Genomic DNA, 19,383 nt, shown 5'->3' with positions numbered 1-19,383 from the left:
TACGCTCGGCGGCACCTCTAAGAGTGTGTCCTCCAATGTACTCTCCGTCGACGCGCTCCACCAGTATTCCGGACTTGGCATCGAAAGAGTTGTTGTCCACGCTCTCTCCATCTCGTCGATCGTAGATACGACGTTGACCCTTACGATAAAACAATCCTAGCAATAGTGTTTCCACCTACAAATTACAACTAGAATGTGATCTAATTGAAGAAAACTACAAGCATGCTTTTCAATCAACAAATAAATTTACTTACTCTCTCAATCTCAATGGTCTTTCGCACATAACCATCGGGGATCAAAATAAGGATGGTGTGCATCATTTTGAATCCCATCTGGATGGCATGGCTAGACACAATGCCAAAGTGATCAGTGGAGCTTAGGGTGATGTACCACCCATTGTCTACCACATACTTTGAAGCTATTACGGCCACTTTCTTACTTAATTTTCGAGAGAATTGATTCCATGGAGGGACCTGCATAATACGCATTGTTAATTTAATTAAAGTTCCAAAACTATCATAGACTGTCCATTGTGGTTTTGAAGGATGCATACCTCGTTCTCTGAAAAATTTTCAACTTTAAAGTTTGTTGGAAAATCCGCAAACAAAAGAGAGGCCACTTCATTGCTCTTTTCCCCATCAACATGGGCTGAATGAAGAAAATCCAAGATCCTGCATACGATCAAATAAATGTATTTCAAACATTCACAACACACACCACACATAGTTAGTCTTTCTTTTCACATGTGTTTACCATTTCTCATCATCGAGAGAAATTTTGTAAACATCTAGCATGTTCCCAATAACGTTCACATCACAATCTATGGAAGGCACTGCATAATCAGAAAATAAAATATTTCATCAAGAATTGTTGAGTAGAAAGAAAGTGACAGCTAGATATCTATACAAGCAAGTTTACCTGTGGAGCCTTGAGCACCTTTTTGGTTCTTTTTGGGAGACTTATTGGGCTTCTTGGATCTAACAAAATCCAATCGTTTCTTTATAGAGGAGATTGTACTATTGTTTACTCTTTTCGAAGAGGTGGCTTTCTTGGAAGCTGAGTCAATCTCCTCAATACCATTTTCATTTCTTTCAAGAACTTGCTCTAAAGCAAACAAAAATATATTTCTCACAAACATAATCTAAATAGTATGAGCAATTTAACAATTTTGTAGTTTTTATAAATGCCAAAAATAACCTTTATATAAGTTCCCTTCATCACGTGGGTAGGTGCCTCGAGTGTAATCTAGCCACCAAGGGCAATACTCAATTTCCCAAGCAATCAAACCTTAATCTCTCATCCATAGTGGATACATACACTCCTCACAAGAGAGGTCCCTCCAACTTTCAACAGCAATTGGCAACTTCTCCAACAAAGTTTGATCGTAAAGCTGAATTAGCCATCTACATAAAATGCAGTTAACTTTATTTGAGCTCCTTTCCTAAGTGACTTATTTATTATACAAACTCTAAGTAAAAAATAGAATGACAACCATAAAGATATCAATTGTATTACCTGAATAATACTCTCCTTGAAGATTCCATAAGCTCTGGAATTTTTTCATCCGATTCTTTTGTGTTGAGCTTACTCCAAAGCTCCACAAAAGCTTTATCAATGTGGTCCCTCAATTGGTGATGAAACCATGCTTCAAAGCCCTCCGGCATTTCTTCAATCATTTTCCCTTTGATCCTCAAGCATTGCTTCAAGATACTTCCCCAATACCACTCTTTACGCAAGTACATTCTAAATTTCATTGCACTAATATAACGCTCAGAAGTAACATCATCTACACGGCAATGCATCAAAGAGTGCAATATTTCCTTTTTCCTATAGAGAAAACAATAAACAAACCATAAATGCATTGATTCATTTGATGATTTCATGTGTATTTTTTATCCAAAAATTATTACCTCTCTGGTGATATTTTAGAAGTTGCCAAAGAGTGAACTTTGTCTCTTATAAGGCCCACTTGATCCTTTTCTCTTATCCAATTGAAGTTAAATAATAAAGAGAAGAACCCTTGGCCATTGGCGGGGTTGGCAATGGCCAACATCTATGTTATATTAGCACGAGATCAAATCAAATCAATTTTTCAATCAAATATATCAAATTCAAATGACATGTCAACTTACAATTTAGTAGAAATTCAAACATAAACGGGGAGAAGAGAAAGTGTTTACCTTATAAGCTCTTTCTTTGAATATTTTTTCTATTCTTCCTCGAGCAACCATTTCCTTTTCTGGCAGTGAAATCGAGGGATCATTGATCTCTTGCATCTCTTTGATAAGAGACAAGTCAAAGTCTTCCTTTTGTAGAGCAAATGAAAAAAAAAAGTAAGATTTTACAAAATAATGTCAAGCTTTAGAAATTACATAAAAAGTGTACTTTAAGGCAAAAAAATTTACCTTCCAAATGAGCATTGCTAATAAAAGAGCAGGAGCATTGTACCAACTCCCTTTAGATGCCTTCTTCTCACAAGCAAGCTCTACCTCTATCCATCGAATCCAATCTTGGGGAAAGTCTTTCATTAAAGAATCTTTGCTTGCCACAGCCAGTTTTTGGAACAAGAAGATCTCCTGCCCAAAATTTGTGCTCACAGTGGTTCTACCAATCCTAAACCACAATATCTTAAATTAAATGGCAGTAGAATGACATCGATAAAGTAATAGCAATAACGTTCAAAACAACAAATGTGCTTACTCATTTACAAATGTGCTTACCATCCCAAACGATAAATTTTTTTTCCCTTAAGTCTTCCCACTTATCAAAATCATCGCTTATTTCTCGCCAAATAGGCCCCCATTCATCTTTGTCTAAGTCGGAAACATAATTTTGATCATGGCCTGGCTTCTTAAATGACACAAGAAATGGAGCTCCAAGCACACTGTATCCATACATCTCAAACCTTTTCACAAAGCCCTCAGTGCCTGGACCCACCGCTCTAATGGCTTCATTTTCCATCAATCTACAAAGAGGAATTTGAGGAGTTTTCCCACCTCTCTTTACAATAAAACCCTCTACAATCTCCTCTAATATTCGACCATGAACATCCTTTCCAAATACTGTTGGATGATCGGGAGGTTTAGCAACAATTGTTGTTGCTTCAGACACGCTGTGAGCCACCAATTCACCTTGTGTAGCATGAATATCTATGAACACCTCTTCTTCATGCACATCACTCAATATATCCTCTTCTTCATGCACATCACCCAAAATATCTTTATTTCGATGGACATTGGAAGAAGCAATGGAAGATCGTGCATTGGCCCTATGCCCTATAGTGCCAGATCTTAATGTGTATCCTACTCCTACAAGCAAAAAACAATAAGAACACAAATAGTTTAGTGAGTATGATGAGACAAAAGAAAAGAAAACAAATTGCTTAATGTATTTGAACTTACTTTGAGAGATACCTGTCCTGCCACGTTTAGATGGTGTACGAGCCATAATCTATTAACCACAAACAACAAAAATCTTCTTAGCAATGACAATACAAATATAAAATTCTAAATTTCGGCAGCATAACGGCGTAAAATGCAAACTTTAAAAAAAAACCATTCTCAACTTGCTCATGGCAAGGAAAAATACAAATCCACTTTGACATTTGTATGCCTCTTCTCTACAACGATCTGTTCTTACATCATTGTAATTGTTACTGTAAGTGTGTATGCAAGTGTGTTAAAGTGTGTGAATGCAAGTGTTTATATGTGTGTGTGTGTGTGGATGTATGCATGATTGTGTGTGTGAATGTAAGTGTAATATGTGTGTGTCTTTATGCATGATTGTGTATGTGTTTGTGCTATGTATGCAAGTGTGTTGATGTTGTGAATGCAAGTGTTTATATATGTGTATGTGTGTATGTATGCAAGTTTGTTGATGTTGTGAATGCAAGTGTTTATATATGTGTATGTGTGTATGTATGCAAGTTTGTTGATGTTGTGAATGCAAGTGTTTATATATGTGGGTGTATGTATGTATGTATGTGTGTGTATGCAAGTGGATGTGTGCATGATTATGTGTGTGTGAATGTAAGTGTAATATGTGTGTGTATGCAAGTGTGTTGATGTTGTGAATAAAAGTGTTTATATATGTGTATGTGTGTATATGCTTGACAATACAAATATAAAATTCTAAATTTCGGCAGCATAACGGCGTAAAATGCAAATTACAAAAAAAACCATTCTCAACTTGCTCATGGCAAGGAAAAATACAAATCCACTTTGACATTTGTATACCTCTTCTCTACAACGACCTGTTCTTACATCATTGTAATTGTTACTCTAAGTGTGTTTAATATGTGTGTATGCAGGTGTGTTGATGTGTGTGACTGCAAGTGTTTAGATGTGTGTGTGTGTGCAAGTGTTTTTGATGTGTGTGTGAGTGTGTGTGTGTGTGTGTGTGTGTGTGTGTGTGTGTGTGTGTGTGTGTGCGCTTACCTGAACACGCTCGCCCGATCCACCGGAGGAGGTCCAATGGAAGCTCCATTGGAGCTCCTCCATGCCTTGAAAGGCATGGTGAGAGGGTAGCGCGCGCGCTGCTTTCTCACCATGCCTTTCAAGGCATGGAGGAGCTCCAATGGAGCTCCTCCATGCCTTGAAAGGCATGGTGAGAGGGAAGCGCACGCACTGCCTTCTCACCATGCCTTTCAAGGCATGGGGGAGCTCCAATAGGAGCTCCATTGGAGCTCCATTGGACCTCCTCCGGTGGATCGGGCGAGCGTGCGCAGGTAAGCACACACACACACACACACTCACACACACACACACACACACACATCATTTGATAGAAAATCTACACACACACACACACACAGTACCTTGTCTTCTCTTGCTCCTTCTTCTTCACAGCAAAACTCCACTTTCTCTTCACTCCACTTTCATCTCCTTCTTCACAGAAAAACTTCACTTTCACTTCACTCCACTTCAATCTCAATTAAAACTCCATTTAAACTTCACTCCACTTTCATCTCAACTATTTTTTTTTTCACACACACCATATATTACAAAAATGATATTGTGGTATAAACACTCACACACACACATTCATTTATATATATATATATATATATATGTATACACACACACAAAGATATACACAAAATGGATTCATATATATAGTTTTACTAAAAAAATACTATGTTTTTTACACACACACACACACAACCATATATTTAAAAAATGTATATATATAAAATGGCAAGATGGAATCATATATATAACTTAACTAAAAAAAATTCCTACGTTTTTTATACAAAGTCAGTCATATAGAATGTTACGTTTTTTATACACACACTCCCACAATCATATATATATATATATATACACACACACACATACACAAAAGATGAAGACACTATTAGACTGCATTAAATGCAGTCCTTGAACCACCATTTAGAAATTAAATGGCCCCTCAAATTTGATGACATATTCCACTGCACATACATTTAGAACCGTCATATATTAAATGCACTTCTTCAATTATGATTTTCATTATTCTTTGAGCCGTCACAAGATCTTACGCAACTGTCTTTTCGTCTACCTACCAATCTTTCACTTTCATTAACCTTCACATCTTTCATTAACTTTCACCAGTTTCATTAACGTTAACTTTATCTTTAACTTTCATTAACCTTCACCACCTTCACTTAATCCACCACAGTTTTCTCGCATCTCCACCCTGTAATCTGTTGCTTGAGAGAATATGTCCAACATGAAAGTAACAATAACTTGGAAGGTTGGTGGTCAAATAGTCAACCGCGACATTCAGTTGAAGGGAAACTCATTGTTGCTTAGTGCTTACTATTTGCAGAGTTTGCTGCCTCCATCTTGCCATTTTCAGTCACTATCTGCTCTTATTGAAAGTGATTGTGGCCTAACAAAAGTCTTGCTGCAACCATAGTGGGATATAGAAGGTCATCAGCATTTCTTAATAGATGGTTCTTTTTCGAGCTTGTTTGAGATGCTTCATTCAGACACATTTATACAGGTATCTGACAATGAGAAAGGAAATGACAAAGAGATATCTGAAGATGTTTTAAGCATTGTGCATCTTGAAAGTAGTGGTGACGATATAGGACAGCTCAAAACTCATTCAATCGTCATTTGGATTCAACAAAATCCAGGGGCAAAAAAGTTAAATGATCTGTTAACATTATGTGGAGCTCCTTTGCAAGTTGCTGAACTTCCACAACATTATGATGGAAATTTGTGTTTTGAGTTACCTGCGACTCAGGATAAAACAAAACGAATGACAGGGATGGAACAACGCTTTGATGGTCACTTGTGGACTCGCCCATCTGTGACAACCATGGCAATAGCATGCACAATTCGTCTAAGCCACTGTTTGGGATTCATGCAGTGTAATTATTCAACGTGTCCTCATTATATTAAGGAACAAGAATTCAATAGTAGAGATTTTCATGGATATTTGGACAGACAGGTGAAAAAGGACTACCTTGTAATGGAAGAGAATACAACAATAACTTGTCATTATTGTCAGAAGGTTGTTACTTGTGTTGCTGCTTGTCCCTGCAAAATCTATTATGTTTTGCCTAGAGATGGTACAATGTCGCGACTGACAATACATGTTGGTAAACATTGTCATAATGTTAAGGCAGGTACCTCTAGGGCTGCTATTTCAAGAGTGCGGAAATTGGTAGGTGCAGTACTAAAAATAGAAAAGGGTGGCCCAAGAAAAATTCAAATGTTGGTGGCTCAACAACTTGTTCTTCACTCCTTGATTGGTGAGGAAGCTGAAGCTACATCCGATGTACAATTCAATGATTTTTTGGAAGAAATGATGCCACTGGTTCAAACCAAAGGGTAAGAAAACTCAATTTGGTTCCTTGAATTTGTTAATTTTTTAACTATTATAAATTTAGCCTTCTTGTGATGCATCGTGTAGGTTTTCTTCAATTGTTTCAAAGGAGAGAAAGAGTCAAGGTGCTGTTATTGGGGATGGATATGATAATATTTTATTGCTTCAAAAAAAGTGCATGTTTCCTTTTTTTCATGGGAGTAGATTTCCTGGACAGGGTGAAGAGGATGACAAGTGCTTCCTATTTAAAATGTCCACTAAAGGACCAACATCTGGGATTGATCTAGTAAATCGGATGAAAAGAACTGAAACTGGTGACTTGAGAAATGCGTGGGTACATTTTGATTTTACCCATAGAATAGATGGATGGGCAACAATGTCATGCTCAATTTATGATCCAAGGTAATCTTTAAGTATTTAAATATCTCGTATTTTTTTATCATTAAATAAAAGAAGATGTGTGAAAATGTTTATGTTGAATATCTTGCAGCATACGATCACTACAAATAATTGCTATATGTGAAACTAAAGAGGAGGATGCAAAGACTCAAGTTATTTTTTGGGAGAGCCTTAATTCAACAATGGAAAAGTACGGACATGGTGCAGCTGACTTTGCAGGTTTTATGTCTGATGAAGCTGGTGCAAATTGGAATGCTATTCGAACAGGTCTTCAATGGCGGGCCAGATAATATCATGGAGGGACGTGAACGATCATGCCTATTTCATTGGGAGCAGAGTCTCCACAAATATGCTAAAAAGTGGATACCTCAACATCTAACAAATCAACACATTGATATGTGTGAGGACTGGAGAGCTTGTAAGACCATTGTGCTTGCATCTCAAAAGGCACTTTCAATTCAAAAGTGGTGGAGACAACATCTATCTACAGAGAGCATCACAAGAGTGAGCAGATGGTTTAAATGGTGGGAGCAACGAATTTCACACTGGGAAGGAATTGGAACAGATGTAAGTACCTTTATGACAATCTATATTTTTAGAAAAAATTCTTTTCATACATGAAATTTATAAATTTTAATTCATGTTTTTTTGCATTTCATAGGGTGGTCTAAGTCCGTGGGAGCGGGCACAAATTCCCAATGTTAATTTATCAGAAAGTGTACATGCTAGTTGGTTAGCAGGTGAAGGTGGAAAGGGAAAAATATCCTTGTATGATGCATGTGTAACAGATGTTATAAACTCATATATTCAATGTGCAAAGTGTTTGGGATATACTACTCGGCGTTATATAGGAACGGGTCCCACAATGGAGACCTTGCTTTCTCGAGTTGAATCTCAGCAAACTCCAACTCCAACCAACGTGGCCCATCTATTACACGAGGCTGTTGCAGGGACTCCCACGTATGCGCAACCAATTTTGCATGGAGACAAAGAAACAGTACAACGCAAAAAGAGGGGCAGAACAGGAACAAGTAGCTCCCATCGGCCGGAATATGTCATGGAATCTAAGCAACGAAACCATCGCGGTCGACCAAAAAAAATCAAGTTTGATACCCAAGGACCAGGTATTTCTAACATTCCGCTGCAAATTAGTGACAGTGATGATGATATTGGATCTCAAAAAGAAACAACCACACCTTTGTCATCTAAAACAAACAATGTGTTTAGGAGTGATGTGCCACGAGAAAATGTTTTGGAACAGTAGGGAGAAAAAATTGTGACAATATCTTGCATAGTCGCTCAATTGGTCTTGTTGCTCCATGTATATGGTCCGAAAGAATGTTCAAGGGTAAAACAATCGAGCAATGGTTATGGTTTTGTAATCATGATATTTTTCATACCCAATCAATCAAAAGACAAGTCAAAGATTTACCTCCTGCTCCAAATGTTTGGCCAGTAGCAAGAGGGACAGATATCTCCACACAGGAACTTGCCGCGCTGCATCAGAGTGGATTTCGGACAGAGAATTCAATGGTAAATCCACAACCTCTTGCTGGCGACTGCAAAGAAGGTGGTGGCAGCTCGAGGAAGAAAAAGTGGAGGCATGGAATCTCTAAAGAGGCCATGAAGAAATTGGAAGCATGTAATAGTATGACAATTATATTTTTGGATGAAGTGAAAAGGTCTCAAGAGCATGTAATTTTCCGAGTTCTCACTGAAAATAGTTATGAGATTCATATAAAACAGAGTCCAGCATGCACGTGTCCGGATTTTCAGAAGTGAGAGAATACCAACAAATCCTTTTTGGCATGCAAACATATGTACTATGTGTACACAAAAGTGCTCGGACTTGAACCTAAGGAGCACATGATTATTCAGCAGCCAACCCTCTCACCAATGGACATCGCTTTTATTATTGGACAACCAAGGATGATTTCTCCCTCCATTTAATTACAACTGGTTTGGTATGCTTCTTTCACTCAACTAGAATATTGATCTATGATATGAAAGTGTTTTTTTGTATTTATTTTGGTTTATTATACTTGTGATTATTTATCTTGAAAAAACATTGTTTATGCAGCAAAGGATTTCAAATTTCAAGCAAAAGATATGAAGCATCTTGCAAGCTATTTGGGAGCAAATTACTTGCCTTTTAGAGTGACCATTACATTTATGGCGACTATCCTTTTTTGTACTCTAATTTTGATCTTATCCTGTGGTAGTTTTGCGAATGTACTTACATCCTCAAACTTATGTTGTTTCAAAAAGCAATTGCTTGGGAAAAATAGTATTGTCTCTATCTCGCATTATTTTTTACTTCATCACATTTATATATGCTGTGGATTATATTTAACTCTGAAATTAGTGTTGTCTCTATTCTGCATGATTTTTTACTTTATCGCATGTTTATATGCTGTGGATTATTTGACTCTGATCACATGCGTTGCGAGCATATTTGACTATAATGGCATGAGTTGTGAAGTGGTGATTTTATTTTTTTACATTTTTTCCGTCGTTATGCCCTCTCGGTCTCTCTCTCTCTCTTTCTCTGCGTAGTGATATACAACTCTATGATTTTACTTTCTCTCTCTAGAGGAGAAGTCACTCTCTCTCTCTCTCAAAGATTTATGATCTCTTCTTCCAATGGTAACTCGCATAAATACTATCTCTCTAGAATTTATACTTTCTCTCTCCGTCAACCACACATATATGGAGTTTTATGACGATTGAAAATTACATTAAATAGATACTTTATGCTATGACACATATTTGGTTTAAAAAACTCTAAAGATTGCTAAAATTGTCAAAAAAACTTGAAATGAAAAACTCGCAAATGTTAAATCCCCCCGTGTAATAGGGTAGCACATCATAGCCGTCCTTATTACAAAATCTTGTCGTTGGACTATCTGTAATGGTACAGACATACAACGTTGCTAGTATATGTTCCCATTCCAGAGGTTCCAAGGCATCTTCAGGAAAAGGTTCCGGAATATAATCCTTGTCCTCAATAGCTCTTTCTAAGACACATTCCTCTCTTTTTAAGCTCCCACAATGTGAAGCTCTGCACATCCATAGCTCTTTTTGTTTCCCTAACCATGCTGCAAGTTCGAACCCTACCAATGTAGCTGAATCAAACTCTTCCACTAGTGTCTGGTTCACATCTTTGTAGCTATGGTCTTTTAGGTGTATTTTGGTGTTTTGTTTTCCGAGAAAAAGATCCTTCTATTAGTTAATGAAAACTGCCCATAGGGCTACAACCACCTATGCAAGAGAGGGATACAACAAACATGATGGGGAGACTCTCCCAATGAAAAAACAACATATATACAATGGGCTAAATCAAGAGATGGGAGGAGGGAAGAGCCACACAGGTGGACGGTAGTGCCATCTGAGCACACCCTGGACTATGGTGTAGAAAGGCCCAGGGCGCCAGAGTCGAAGGAAAGCCTCGCGGCGCTCCCGCATGTGGTCGGAGCCGCCCTGTAGTCCCTCAAGCTGTCCTCTGAGAGTATGGATCAGCTCTAGCCAAAAGTCACGAACAGTCTCTGTTGGTGGCACAGGGCGAGCCTCAAAGATGCAAAAACAGCGGGCCCACCAGATGAACCAAAGTGTCAGGCCACTGATGAGCTCCCAACACTCCTCTCTCTCACTGCACCACTCATGTGGAGTAAGCTCTGTAGCAGGCTAGAGTGTAGGTCACCCCCCCTGCATCACTATCATCCTGCTGGTGGAAGATAGCTCAAACTGAAGTGTCGGGCCCGTGAGGGTGGACCAAGCCGCTGCCCCCCAAGTGTACTATCGATCCATGGAGAGAGTAGGCATCAACTGAAGAACTCGTAGCCACACCTACTGGGGCGAGGGACAGTCCCAAAGACAGTGACGCTGACTCTCCACCAAATGGTCACAAGCTGCACATGTGGCCAAGAGACCACTATGCACTAGCCAGCTCCCTACTGTTGTAGCTCTATGTGTGACCAGCCACTGAAACAAGGTGACTCATCTCGACTGTCTGGAGTCCCACAACCTCTCCCAAAAGTCTGCCAAGAACTCAACTGTGAGACCCTCCTCTTGCCAATGATGTGTTGCAGCGGGGCGGGCCTCTCTTTGTGCTGCTACTATATGACGTCCCAGTCGAACAGTGTACTGAAAGAAAGGGACTCCTTGGTGGTCTGCAGAAGAGAAGGGGTCCCTCCATAGCCACTCACCAGGATCCCAGTGTACTCGTGCTAGCGGACAACACTCCTAAGCCCATAGCCTCCAGTGTCCAGTCTCAAGCACTGATGGGTCAGGGTCTATGACGCAGGTCCTCCCAAAGATGCCCACTACTCGGATCCTTTGAAAACAGCACTCTGCTACCTGCGTAGCCTCTACTGCAACTTGTTGTAGTCATCTCCCACCCTGAAGCTCGAAGAATAGGGCTGAGATACTCTCTAAGCAGGCCCTGATTGAAATGAGAACCTCCAGTCGTGTGAAGGCTCCCATCCACCGGGGTGCTACTGGCTCGAGAGGCGTGAGCCACTCAGCTGGAACTGACTCTGAGATGTCCTCACACATGCTCTGCACCCCTCTCATGCCCTGTAGGTGGAAACCCTGCACCTCCTCTGACAAACATGTGAACTCTAGCCAGTCACCTAGAGAGCGCGTTGGACCTGCTGCCATGGGACCCCAAGAAACATGAGGCCGACTACCAACCAAGTGGCCTCTCTGAGTGCTAACCATGGGGTTCCAGACGAGGGGTTGCCGTAGGCGCTCCTCCGTGCACGTTGGCTATCTCTGCTCTAGGCCACGCCATAAGAGCTCCCAAGATCAAAGCAAACTCACAGCGAAGCGGTCCTCCAGTCTCCTGCTCAAACCAACTCGGTGTAACTTTGTAAAGATCCATTTGGTCGAAGGTTGCCAAGGGCCTCCTGACTGAGGCACCGTGGCACAAAGCCTTTGCAGCAAGAACTCCTTCCAGGGCTCCTCTCCTGGAAGAAGTCCTCTGACTACGAACTTCCCAAGAAGGGATCTGCTCTGCTGTGCTGGATCAATGATCCCAAGCCCTCCCTGAGAACAAGGAAGTGTGATGACCAACCAAGCTACCTTGGCTCGGGAAATCCGAGTGTCACGTCTTGACCAAAGAAAGTTCCTGATCAGCCTCTCTACCTGGCTGATACAAGAACTCAAGAAGATCCAGCAAGAAGTGATGTACCACATAGTCGCCACAACACCTGGTTGGCAACTACTACTCTACTAGCCAGCGAAAGTTGTGCTGAGCTCCAATGTAACAATTTTCTCCTGATGGACAGGAGAAGAGGAGCAATCTGCTTCTCGAAGGACAAGTCCTAACCAACCTGACAACCCAAGTACCAAACTGCAGTCCCTGGGGGAATCCACCTAAAACCCTCTCCTGGCATCCAATCTGGCACAGGAGCACTGCCAACCGAGAAAGCCACTGTCTTTCTCCAGTTGATCAGTGTGCCCGATGCACAACAGAAGGTCTCCAAATCCTACTCATATCTGTGCAGATTGGCCTCCTGGCCCTCTAAGTACAAGGCTAATTCATCAGCAAACTCAGCGTCCAGTAGCTCATCTCCCCGAATAGGGAGTGCTAAGCCCCGCAGACCAACCTGCTGTGACACCAAAAATCTGCTCATCACCTCCTCATAGAACAGAGAGAGAAAGGGGGCAAGAGGACAACCCTGTCTGACCGAGCGTGTGATCATGAAGCACTCACCTCTACCTCCTGCCAAAATCACCTGACTGTGAGCCTGTTGTACAAAGCTGACACCCCTCTGATCCAAGCATCTGAGAAGCCCATCCTGCGTAGAGTGCCCTCTAGAAAGTCCCAGTCAACTCTGTCGTATGCCTTCTCAAAATCGAGAAGAAGAATCACAAGGTCCTCCCCACGGAGCCGTGCCAGGGCAGAAGCCTCCTAGAAAGTGAAGATGTTGTCAAGGATACTGCGTTCCTTGACAAAACCTGTATGAGTACCATGTATAAGGCTCTCCAAAAGTGGTTGAATCCTCAAACTCACAGCCTTGACAAGAATTATGTAGGCTGAGTTGAGGATGGTGATGGGGCGCCATTGTCGAATCTCATCCAAGGAGCCACCCTCCTTTGGAATGAGGTAGATCAGGCCCTCACTCCTGCTATCAGGCATCACCCCTGTTGCAAAATGTACTGAAAGGCACTAGAAAGATCTAGGCCAAGTAGGTCCCAGTACTCCAAGAAAAAGCTGGGAGTCAACCCATCCTCACCTAGACAGCTACCACGAGGGAGGGCCCTAAGAGCCGTGTGTAGCTCCTCAAGCTGAAGTGGCATCTCTAGCCTCTGGCGCATCTCCTCTATCACAAGACAAGGCATCTGTGCCCAAACCTGCTCCCTGCATGCATCCTGCCGCTCTGACTGGGGCTCATCAGCCGACAGTAATTCACGGTAAAAGTCAGTAGCAACTGCACGCATATCCTCGGGCTCACAAGCAACTGACCTATCGGGTCTCCTCAGCTGATTGATCTTGGCATGCGAGTACCGAGGTCCCACTGTCTGAAAAAAAGCACCAGTCACTCTATCACCCACCTGAGTCCATTGAGATGCCTGTCGGTGGAAGGCAAACTCATGACTCCTCTCCTCTGTGCTAGCAAGCTCCTGTCGAGCCTACTGGAACTGCTCCTCCAACCATGGACTGTCTGGATGCTGCTCCTGCATCCTCTATAGTGAAGCAATGCCTCGTTTGAGACGTTGCTCGTCCTCTCTCGCTGCAGCCTGGCGAACCAGGGACTCCTGAATAAAAAAGTGGCTAAGCTGAGCTAGGCCTAAGGCCACTCTGTCTGCAGGTGGGACCTGGCTGTCCATGCCCTCTGTCCAGAGAGCCTCTACCCTCTCTTTGAGTGCTGACTCCAACAAGATCTGCTCTGGGATGCGAAGCATCATGCTCCCACTCCTCTTCATGTCTGCCACTGTGAGGATCACTGGTGCATGGCCCGAGAAGGATGTCCCTGCCAAGATGCCCACTGATCCCCCCAAGTCACTGAAATGGTCACTAGTGTAGAAGCGATATATTCGCGATAGATTCACTCCTCCCACGCTGCAGTCCGATCTAGAGAAGGCAAGACTGGCTGGAGGCCTCACAAAGCCAGAGTGCTGCCATGTATCCGAGACCCTCAAAGTCATACACAACCTCTCCCAAGCTGCCAACTTGACTCCATGCACAGTAGCATGGCTGCCTCCAATCCTGTCAGAAGGGTCCTCCAACATGTTGAAGTCCCCTCCTATACACCAATGGTCCGCCTGTGGCAAAGAATCAACAATCTGTGACCAAAAATCTGCACAAGCACTCGCCACATTGGGTGCATAGATGTTCAAGAAGCCCACAAGGCCACCCTGAACCTGCATAGTAATCCACTGCCTGGCACAATAATCCCTCTGCCCACAATGGCCTGCTGCAATGAATCCACAATAGTCATACATACCCCACCCTGGATGCCTCTAGGTCCAAAAGCAGCTGACCAAAAGGTATCATATCATCCATGCAAAATTTGACCACATTGCCGAATGCGGCTATCACACAGATGGTGCTCCTGAAGCATAAGGAGATCAATCTCTCTTCCCACAAGGCAACGCTGAAGCTCCTGACGCACTCGGCCCCACTGTCACTGAAAGTGGGGCCCACCTAGTCCCTGCACGTTCCATGAGACAATCCTCATGGGGAGCGAGAGAGAACAGATGCTACCGCAGCAGGCAAGACGGGCTATCTTTGAGGCTGGCTTGGATGGGGAGTAATCCGCATCCGAGCGTCCTCTAGATAGGCGTGACTGCAGTGAGTGCCTAGCCCAAGCCCAAGTAGAGCGAGCTATGTGTAAAGCAACCTCCTCTGTCTAGGTGTCCTCATGAATGTATACACAGCAAGGCAAACATTGTGTATCAGCAAAGAAGTACACCACAATGTGCCTACATCCTGCTGAGTCTGGGGGTGTCACCGCAAACTTGGCCAATGGCCACAAAGTTTGTAGCAAATCTGTAACTCCAAGTTCTCCCATGTGATGAGAGAACTCGAGGACTTGTGTATGAAACCATCCCAACACTGAGTCGAGGGACCACTCTGTCTCCGCCCTACCATAGATGGGGAAGGAGAAGCCAACTGTTGAGTCCAAGGCCTCTGTCCCCCTAGAGGCGCGGAACAAAGCATGGACCATGAAGCATGCTGCCTCGGGGTCTGCTCCGGAATCGCCGAGAAAGCGAGTGAATCCATATTCAAAAAAGTCCCAGCGACGTCGAAGGTCAATGCTCGTCAGACCACGAGGGATAACTGTAAGGGAAGATGTTTGAATATGCAGAGGGGACCGCAAGAAGGGCTGACCCTCTCTCGCTAGGTGACTTGTGGCAAAGGCGCTGCCAAGAGATCTCCTAGCCGCCGGAGAGGGACCAGTCTCTTGAGTTGCCTGCGGGACTGGAGCAGGAGGGGGGGGGGGGGGGGGGGGGGGGGGGGGGGGGGGGGGGGGGGGGGGGGGGGGGGGAGAAGGAGCTGGGAGGAGCGAAGGAGAAGAGGGACGGGATGGGGCGACAGAGGTAGAGGGGCGAGGTGGAGAGGCGACGGGAGCAGAAGGCGGGGGGGAGGATGAGGAGGAGGAGGAGGGGAACTCTAAAGGGGGAGCGGCTGTCGAGGGGACTCCTCCTGCTCAAGAGGACCAAAGTGGTTCCCCGTGGGAACCCACTGTTGCTGAGTAGGCACCTGAGGGCCACTCTAAGTGCCAGGCTGTCGATGTGGCCCCTGGCGTCGACGGCCACGGGCCTCCTGCCACCCCTCCTCCGCTAGAGCCCTAGGCTCGGAGGGTGGCTGTGAATCTGTGCGCGGTGTTGCTGACTGTGGCTGCGGCCCAGCCCTGGCGGGCTGGGGCTGAGGCTATGGTGCAGGTCGCGGCCTCCTCCATGGACAGGCCTTCGCTAGGTGGCCCATTTGTTGGCAAATGAAGCACTCGTTCGGGAGGCCCGAGTACTCCACCATCTGTCTGACAGAAGGATGACCTTCAGGAGCGTGTGGGTAGCTCTGACCAAAACTCGAACTGAGGGGATGCCAACCGCCTTGCCAGCTACTGATGCTGTCGTACGAGGTGTCTCTAGGACAGTCCCGATGGCAGCCGATCCTGGAAAGAAGTGGTAGGTACTCCCTCCGTAAACCTGGAAAGCAGACTGAGATGGGGATGTCTGCCTCCTCTAGTAGAACATCCGAAGCCGGGTCAAAACCATGTCGCCACTGTCAAAAGTGGGCACGTTGTCGGGGGATATGTGTTCACTACGTGAGCCGGGGAGGCGCCGGGCCTCTGGCTGTGGGAGGTGTGAAAGAGAGAGAACAAGAACAACTGAAGTAACTGAATCTGGAAATCACCGTAATCATCAATTAATCGATTAACACTTGAATACAACTTAGTCTTTATGCCAAGGCGGGCTGTTAAGAGCACCGTTACTTGGATCAGCTGCTTACTAGAAGTTTACGCTCCCGTTTACAGGATTAGCCGGGCTGTTAACGACACCGGACTTAGTAAAATGCCTTGAAAATCGCTCGCAAACATATAGAGAACACAATGGAGAGCCGTTTGGCAATATGGCAAGCCATAAAGCTTACCCACAATGCATATGCATTGTAAGCAAGATCTATGGCTTGCCGTATTTCCAGAAGCCATTGTGTTGTTTTTAGGGCCACTTAGCTATTTTAGGATTTGAAAAGTGCTTGCAGACATATAGAAAACACAATGGCGAGCCGTTTGGCAATACCTCAAGCCATAGAGCTTGGCCGCAATGCATATGCATTGTGGGCAAGCTCTATGGAACAAATTTCCATTGTGTTATTTTCAAGGCCGCTTAGCTATTTTAGAGCTTGAAAACCGCTCGCGGACATATAAACAACAAAATAGAGAGCCGTTGGCAATACGTCAAGCCATAGAGCTTGGCCACAATGCATATGCATTGTGGGCAAGCTCTATGGCTTGCTGTATTGCCAAAAAGATTTCCATTGTGTTATTTTCAAGGCCGCTTAGCTATTTTAGAGCTTGAAAACCGCTCGCGGACATATAAACAACAGAATAGCGAGCCGTTGGCAATACGAAAATCCATAGAGCTTTCCCACAATGCATATGCATTGTGGGTAAGCTTTATGGCTTGCCGTATTGAGGAACAGATCGCCATTGTGTTGTTTTTAATATGTACTATGGGTGAGCTCTATGGCTTGCCGTATTGCCGAACATAGCTTAAACTAACCTAACCTAATGTAGCTTAACCTAACATAGCTTAACTTAACATAACCTAACGTATAAGATAACCTAACCTAACGTAGCTTAGCTTAACTTAACCTAACCTAACGTATAAGATAACCTAAACTAATGTATAACTTAACATAATGTAGCTTAACTTAACCTAACCTAATGTATAAGATAACCTAACCTAACCTAAAATTAACCTAAAACATACACGAAATTTCTTCAAAACAAGATTTTTTCATAAACCATACCAATATTTTTTCATAATTCAAAATGAAATTTCACATCACAAACCATAATTTCTTTTAAAGCATTGAAAGTTTAAAGCATTCAGAGTTTAAAGCATGAAACTGTCTTTTATTAATATACAAATTAGTTTAAATAAATTTTATATGCATTTAGAGGTTCGAGCACTCACATTCGTCCTATTTTAGCAATAAAAGAAGTTGTAAATGTCCTGGAACCTGCAAAAATGCACACACAAACACAAAGTTAAACCCTAAACACTAAATCTACAAGTAAACATGAAAACAATCTCACCTTAGTGTTATGGGCTAACCCACAAGCAAGATTAGCACTTCTGAGTGCTTGTTTTGCACCAGATCTGTTAGAGGTGAGAAAGGAGAGAGCTTGAGAAAGGGTGCAAGAAGAAGAGAAATGCGTAGAGAAAGCCCGTGGTTTCTTTTTTTGCAGGTACCATCGATACAAAAATCGATATAGGTGTCGGAAAGCACGTCGGAGTCGGCATCGGAAAATGCATGCGCACTGACGTCGGAATAAGCACCGGAACATGCATCGTAAATTTGAAAATCAATTTTTTTAAAAACTTTAGCTCCCTCCATACATACCTACACATATACTGACGCCCGCCAGTGACGTCGGTAATGTGGCACCGGAATTTAAGTGACCTCTTGTAGTGATTTCATTTGGTACTTTCTTGAACTATTTTGATACTTTCTTGTTACTAATTTTTGAGTCTTATACTGTACTGGCGGTTTTGTCTTCGGTCCTATGTTGGCACAATCCATGGCACTTTTGCTGCATTTTTTTTCATTTGGCACCCTTTAAGGACTATTTTGAAATTGTTTTGTACTTTCTAGAACTGTTTTGGTAATTTCTTGAAATAATTTAATAGTGCTTTGGTAGATTTTTGAACTGTATTGCGGTACTCGTTTGGTACTTTTGGGTACTCATATACTATACATCTCCTTTTGTATCTGATGCTTTATTGGCACAATCCTTGGTACTCTGAGTGCTTTTTTGTTCATTTGGTGTTGTTTTCAACTCTTTTGGTATTACTTTGGTACTTTTTAGTTATCGATTTTTTAGCCTTATAGGTTACTGTTGGGTTTGACTTGCGTACTATGTTGTTGCTGTCTTTGGTACTTTTGGTGCTACTTGGAAATATTTTGGTACTGCATTGGTACTATTTGGGCACTACTAAATGTGTCTTGGGTGCTATGTTGGTTCTACCTTTGGTTTTTTTGGTGTTTACTATGCTTCATTTGGTACTATTTTGAGCTATTTTGGTAAACTGGTATTGGTTTGGAATATTTTTGTTACAAGTTACTGGGTCTCCATTGGGTCTTTTTGGGTATCTCTTATGAGTTTTGGGTTCCATATTGTACCAATATGGTGCTGTTTAGAACTGCTTTGGTTCAATTTGACTTGTTTTGGTACTGTTTTGCTACATATTTAGTACTATGTTGTTATTGTTTTGAAATCGTTTTGGTAATGCATTGTTACCTATTTACTATTGTTTTAGTACTTCTTAGGTTTGTCCTGTAAGTTTTTGGCACTTCATTGTCCCGATAAAGTGTTGTTTAGAATTGTTTTGGTACAATTTTCCTATTTTGATACTGTTTTGGTCCATATTTAATACTAGTATGAATTTCATTTGGTACTGTTTTGGTTCTATTTTGGTACTATTTCAATA

At 42.7% G+C, this 19,383-nt stretch overlaps 1 protein-coding gene across 1 annotated transcript in view; it reads right to left on the bottom strand.

Moving 5' to 3' along the window:
- Positions 1-499: 499 nt before the first annotated feature.
- LOC147434026 (uncharacterized) overlaps positions 500-19,383 on the bottom strand; it is a 37,100-nt gene continuing 18,216 nt past the window's right edge. Inside the window, exons 2-4 of the mRNA XM_086489566.1 lie at positions 919-1,104; positions 754-832; positions 500-671 (exon numbers count right to left, since the gene is read on the bottom strand). Of these exons, the coding sequence (XP_086345692.1) occupies positions 500-671; positions 754-832; positions 919-1,104 (437 nt within the window). The remainder of the gene's footprint in view (positions 672-753; positions 833-918; positions 1,105-19,383) is intronic.

The sequence above is a fragment of the Adiantum capillus-veneris genome, chromosome 19 (assembly GCF_014529385.1).
Source record: "Adiantum capillus-veneris isolate H3 chromosome 19, ASM1452938v2, whole genome shotgun sequence".
Lineage (NCBI taxonomy): Eukaryota > Viridiplantae > Streptophyta > Polypodiopsida > Polypodiales > Pteridaceae > Adiantum > Adiantum capillus-veneris.
Note: the sequence above shows the minus strand (reverse complement) of the source record. Positions and strands in the feature narration are given on the sequence as shown.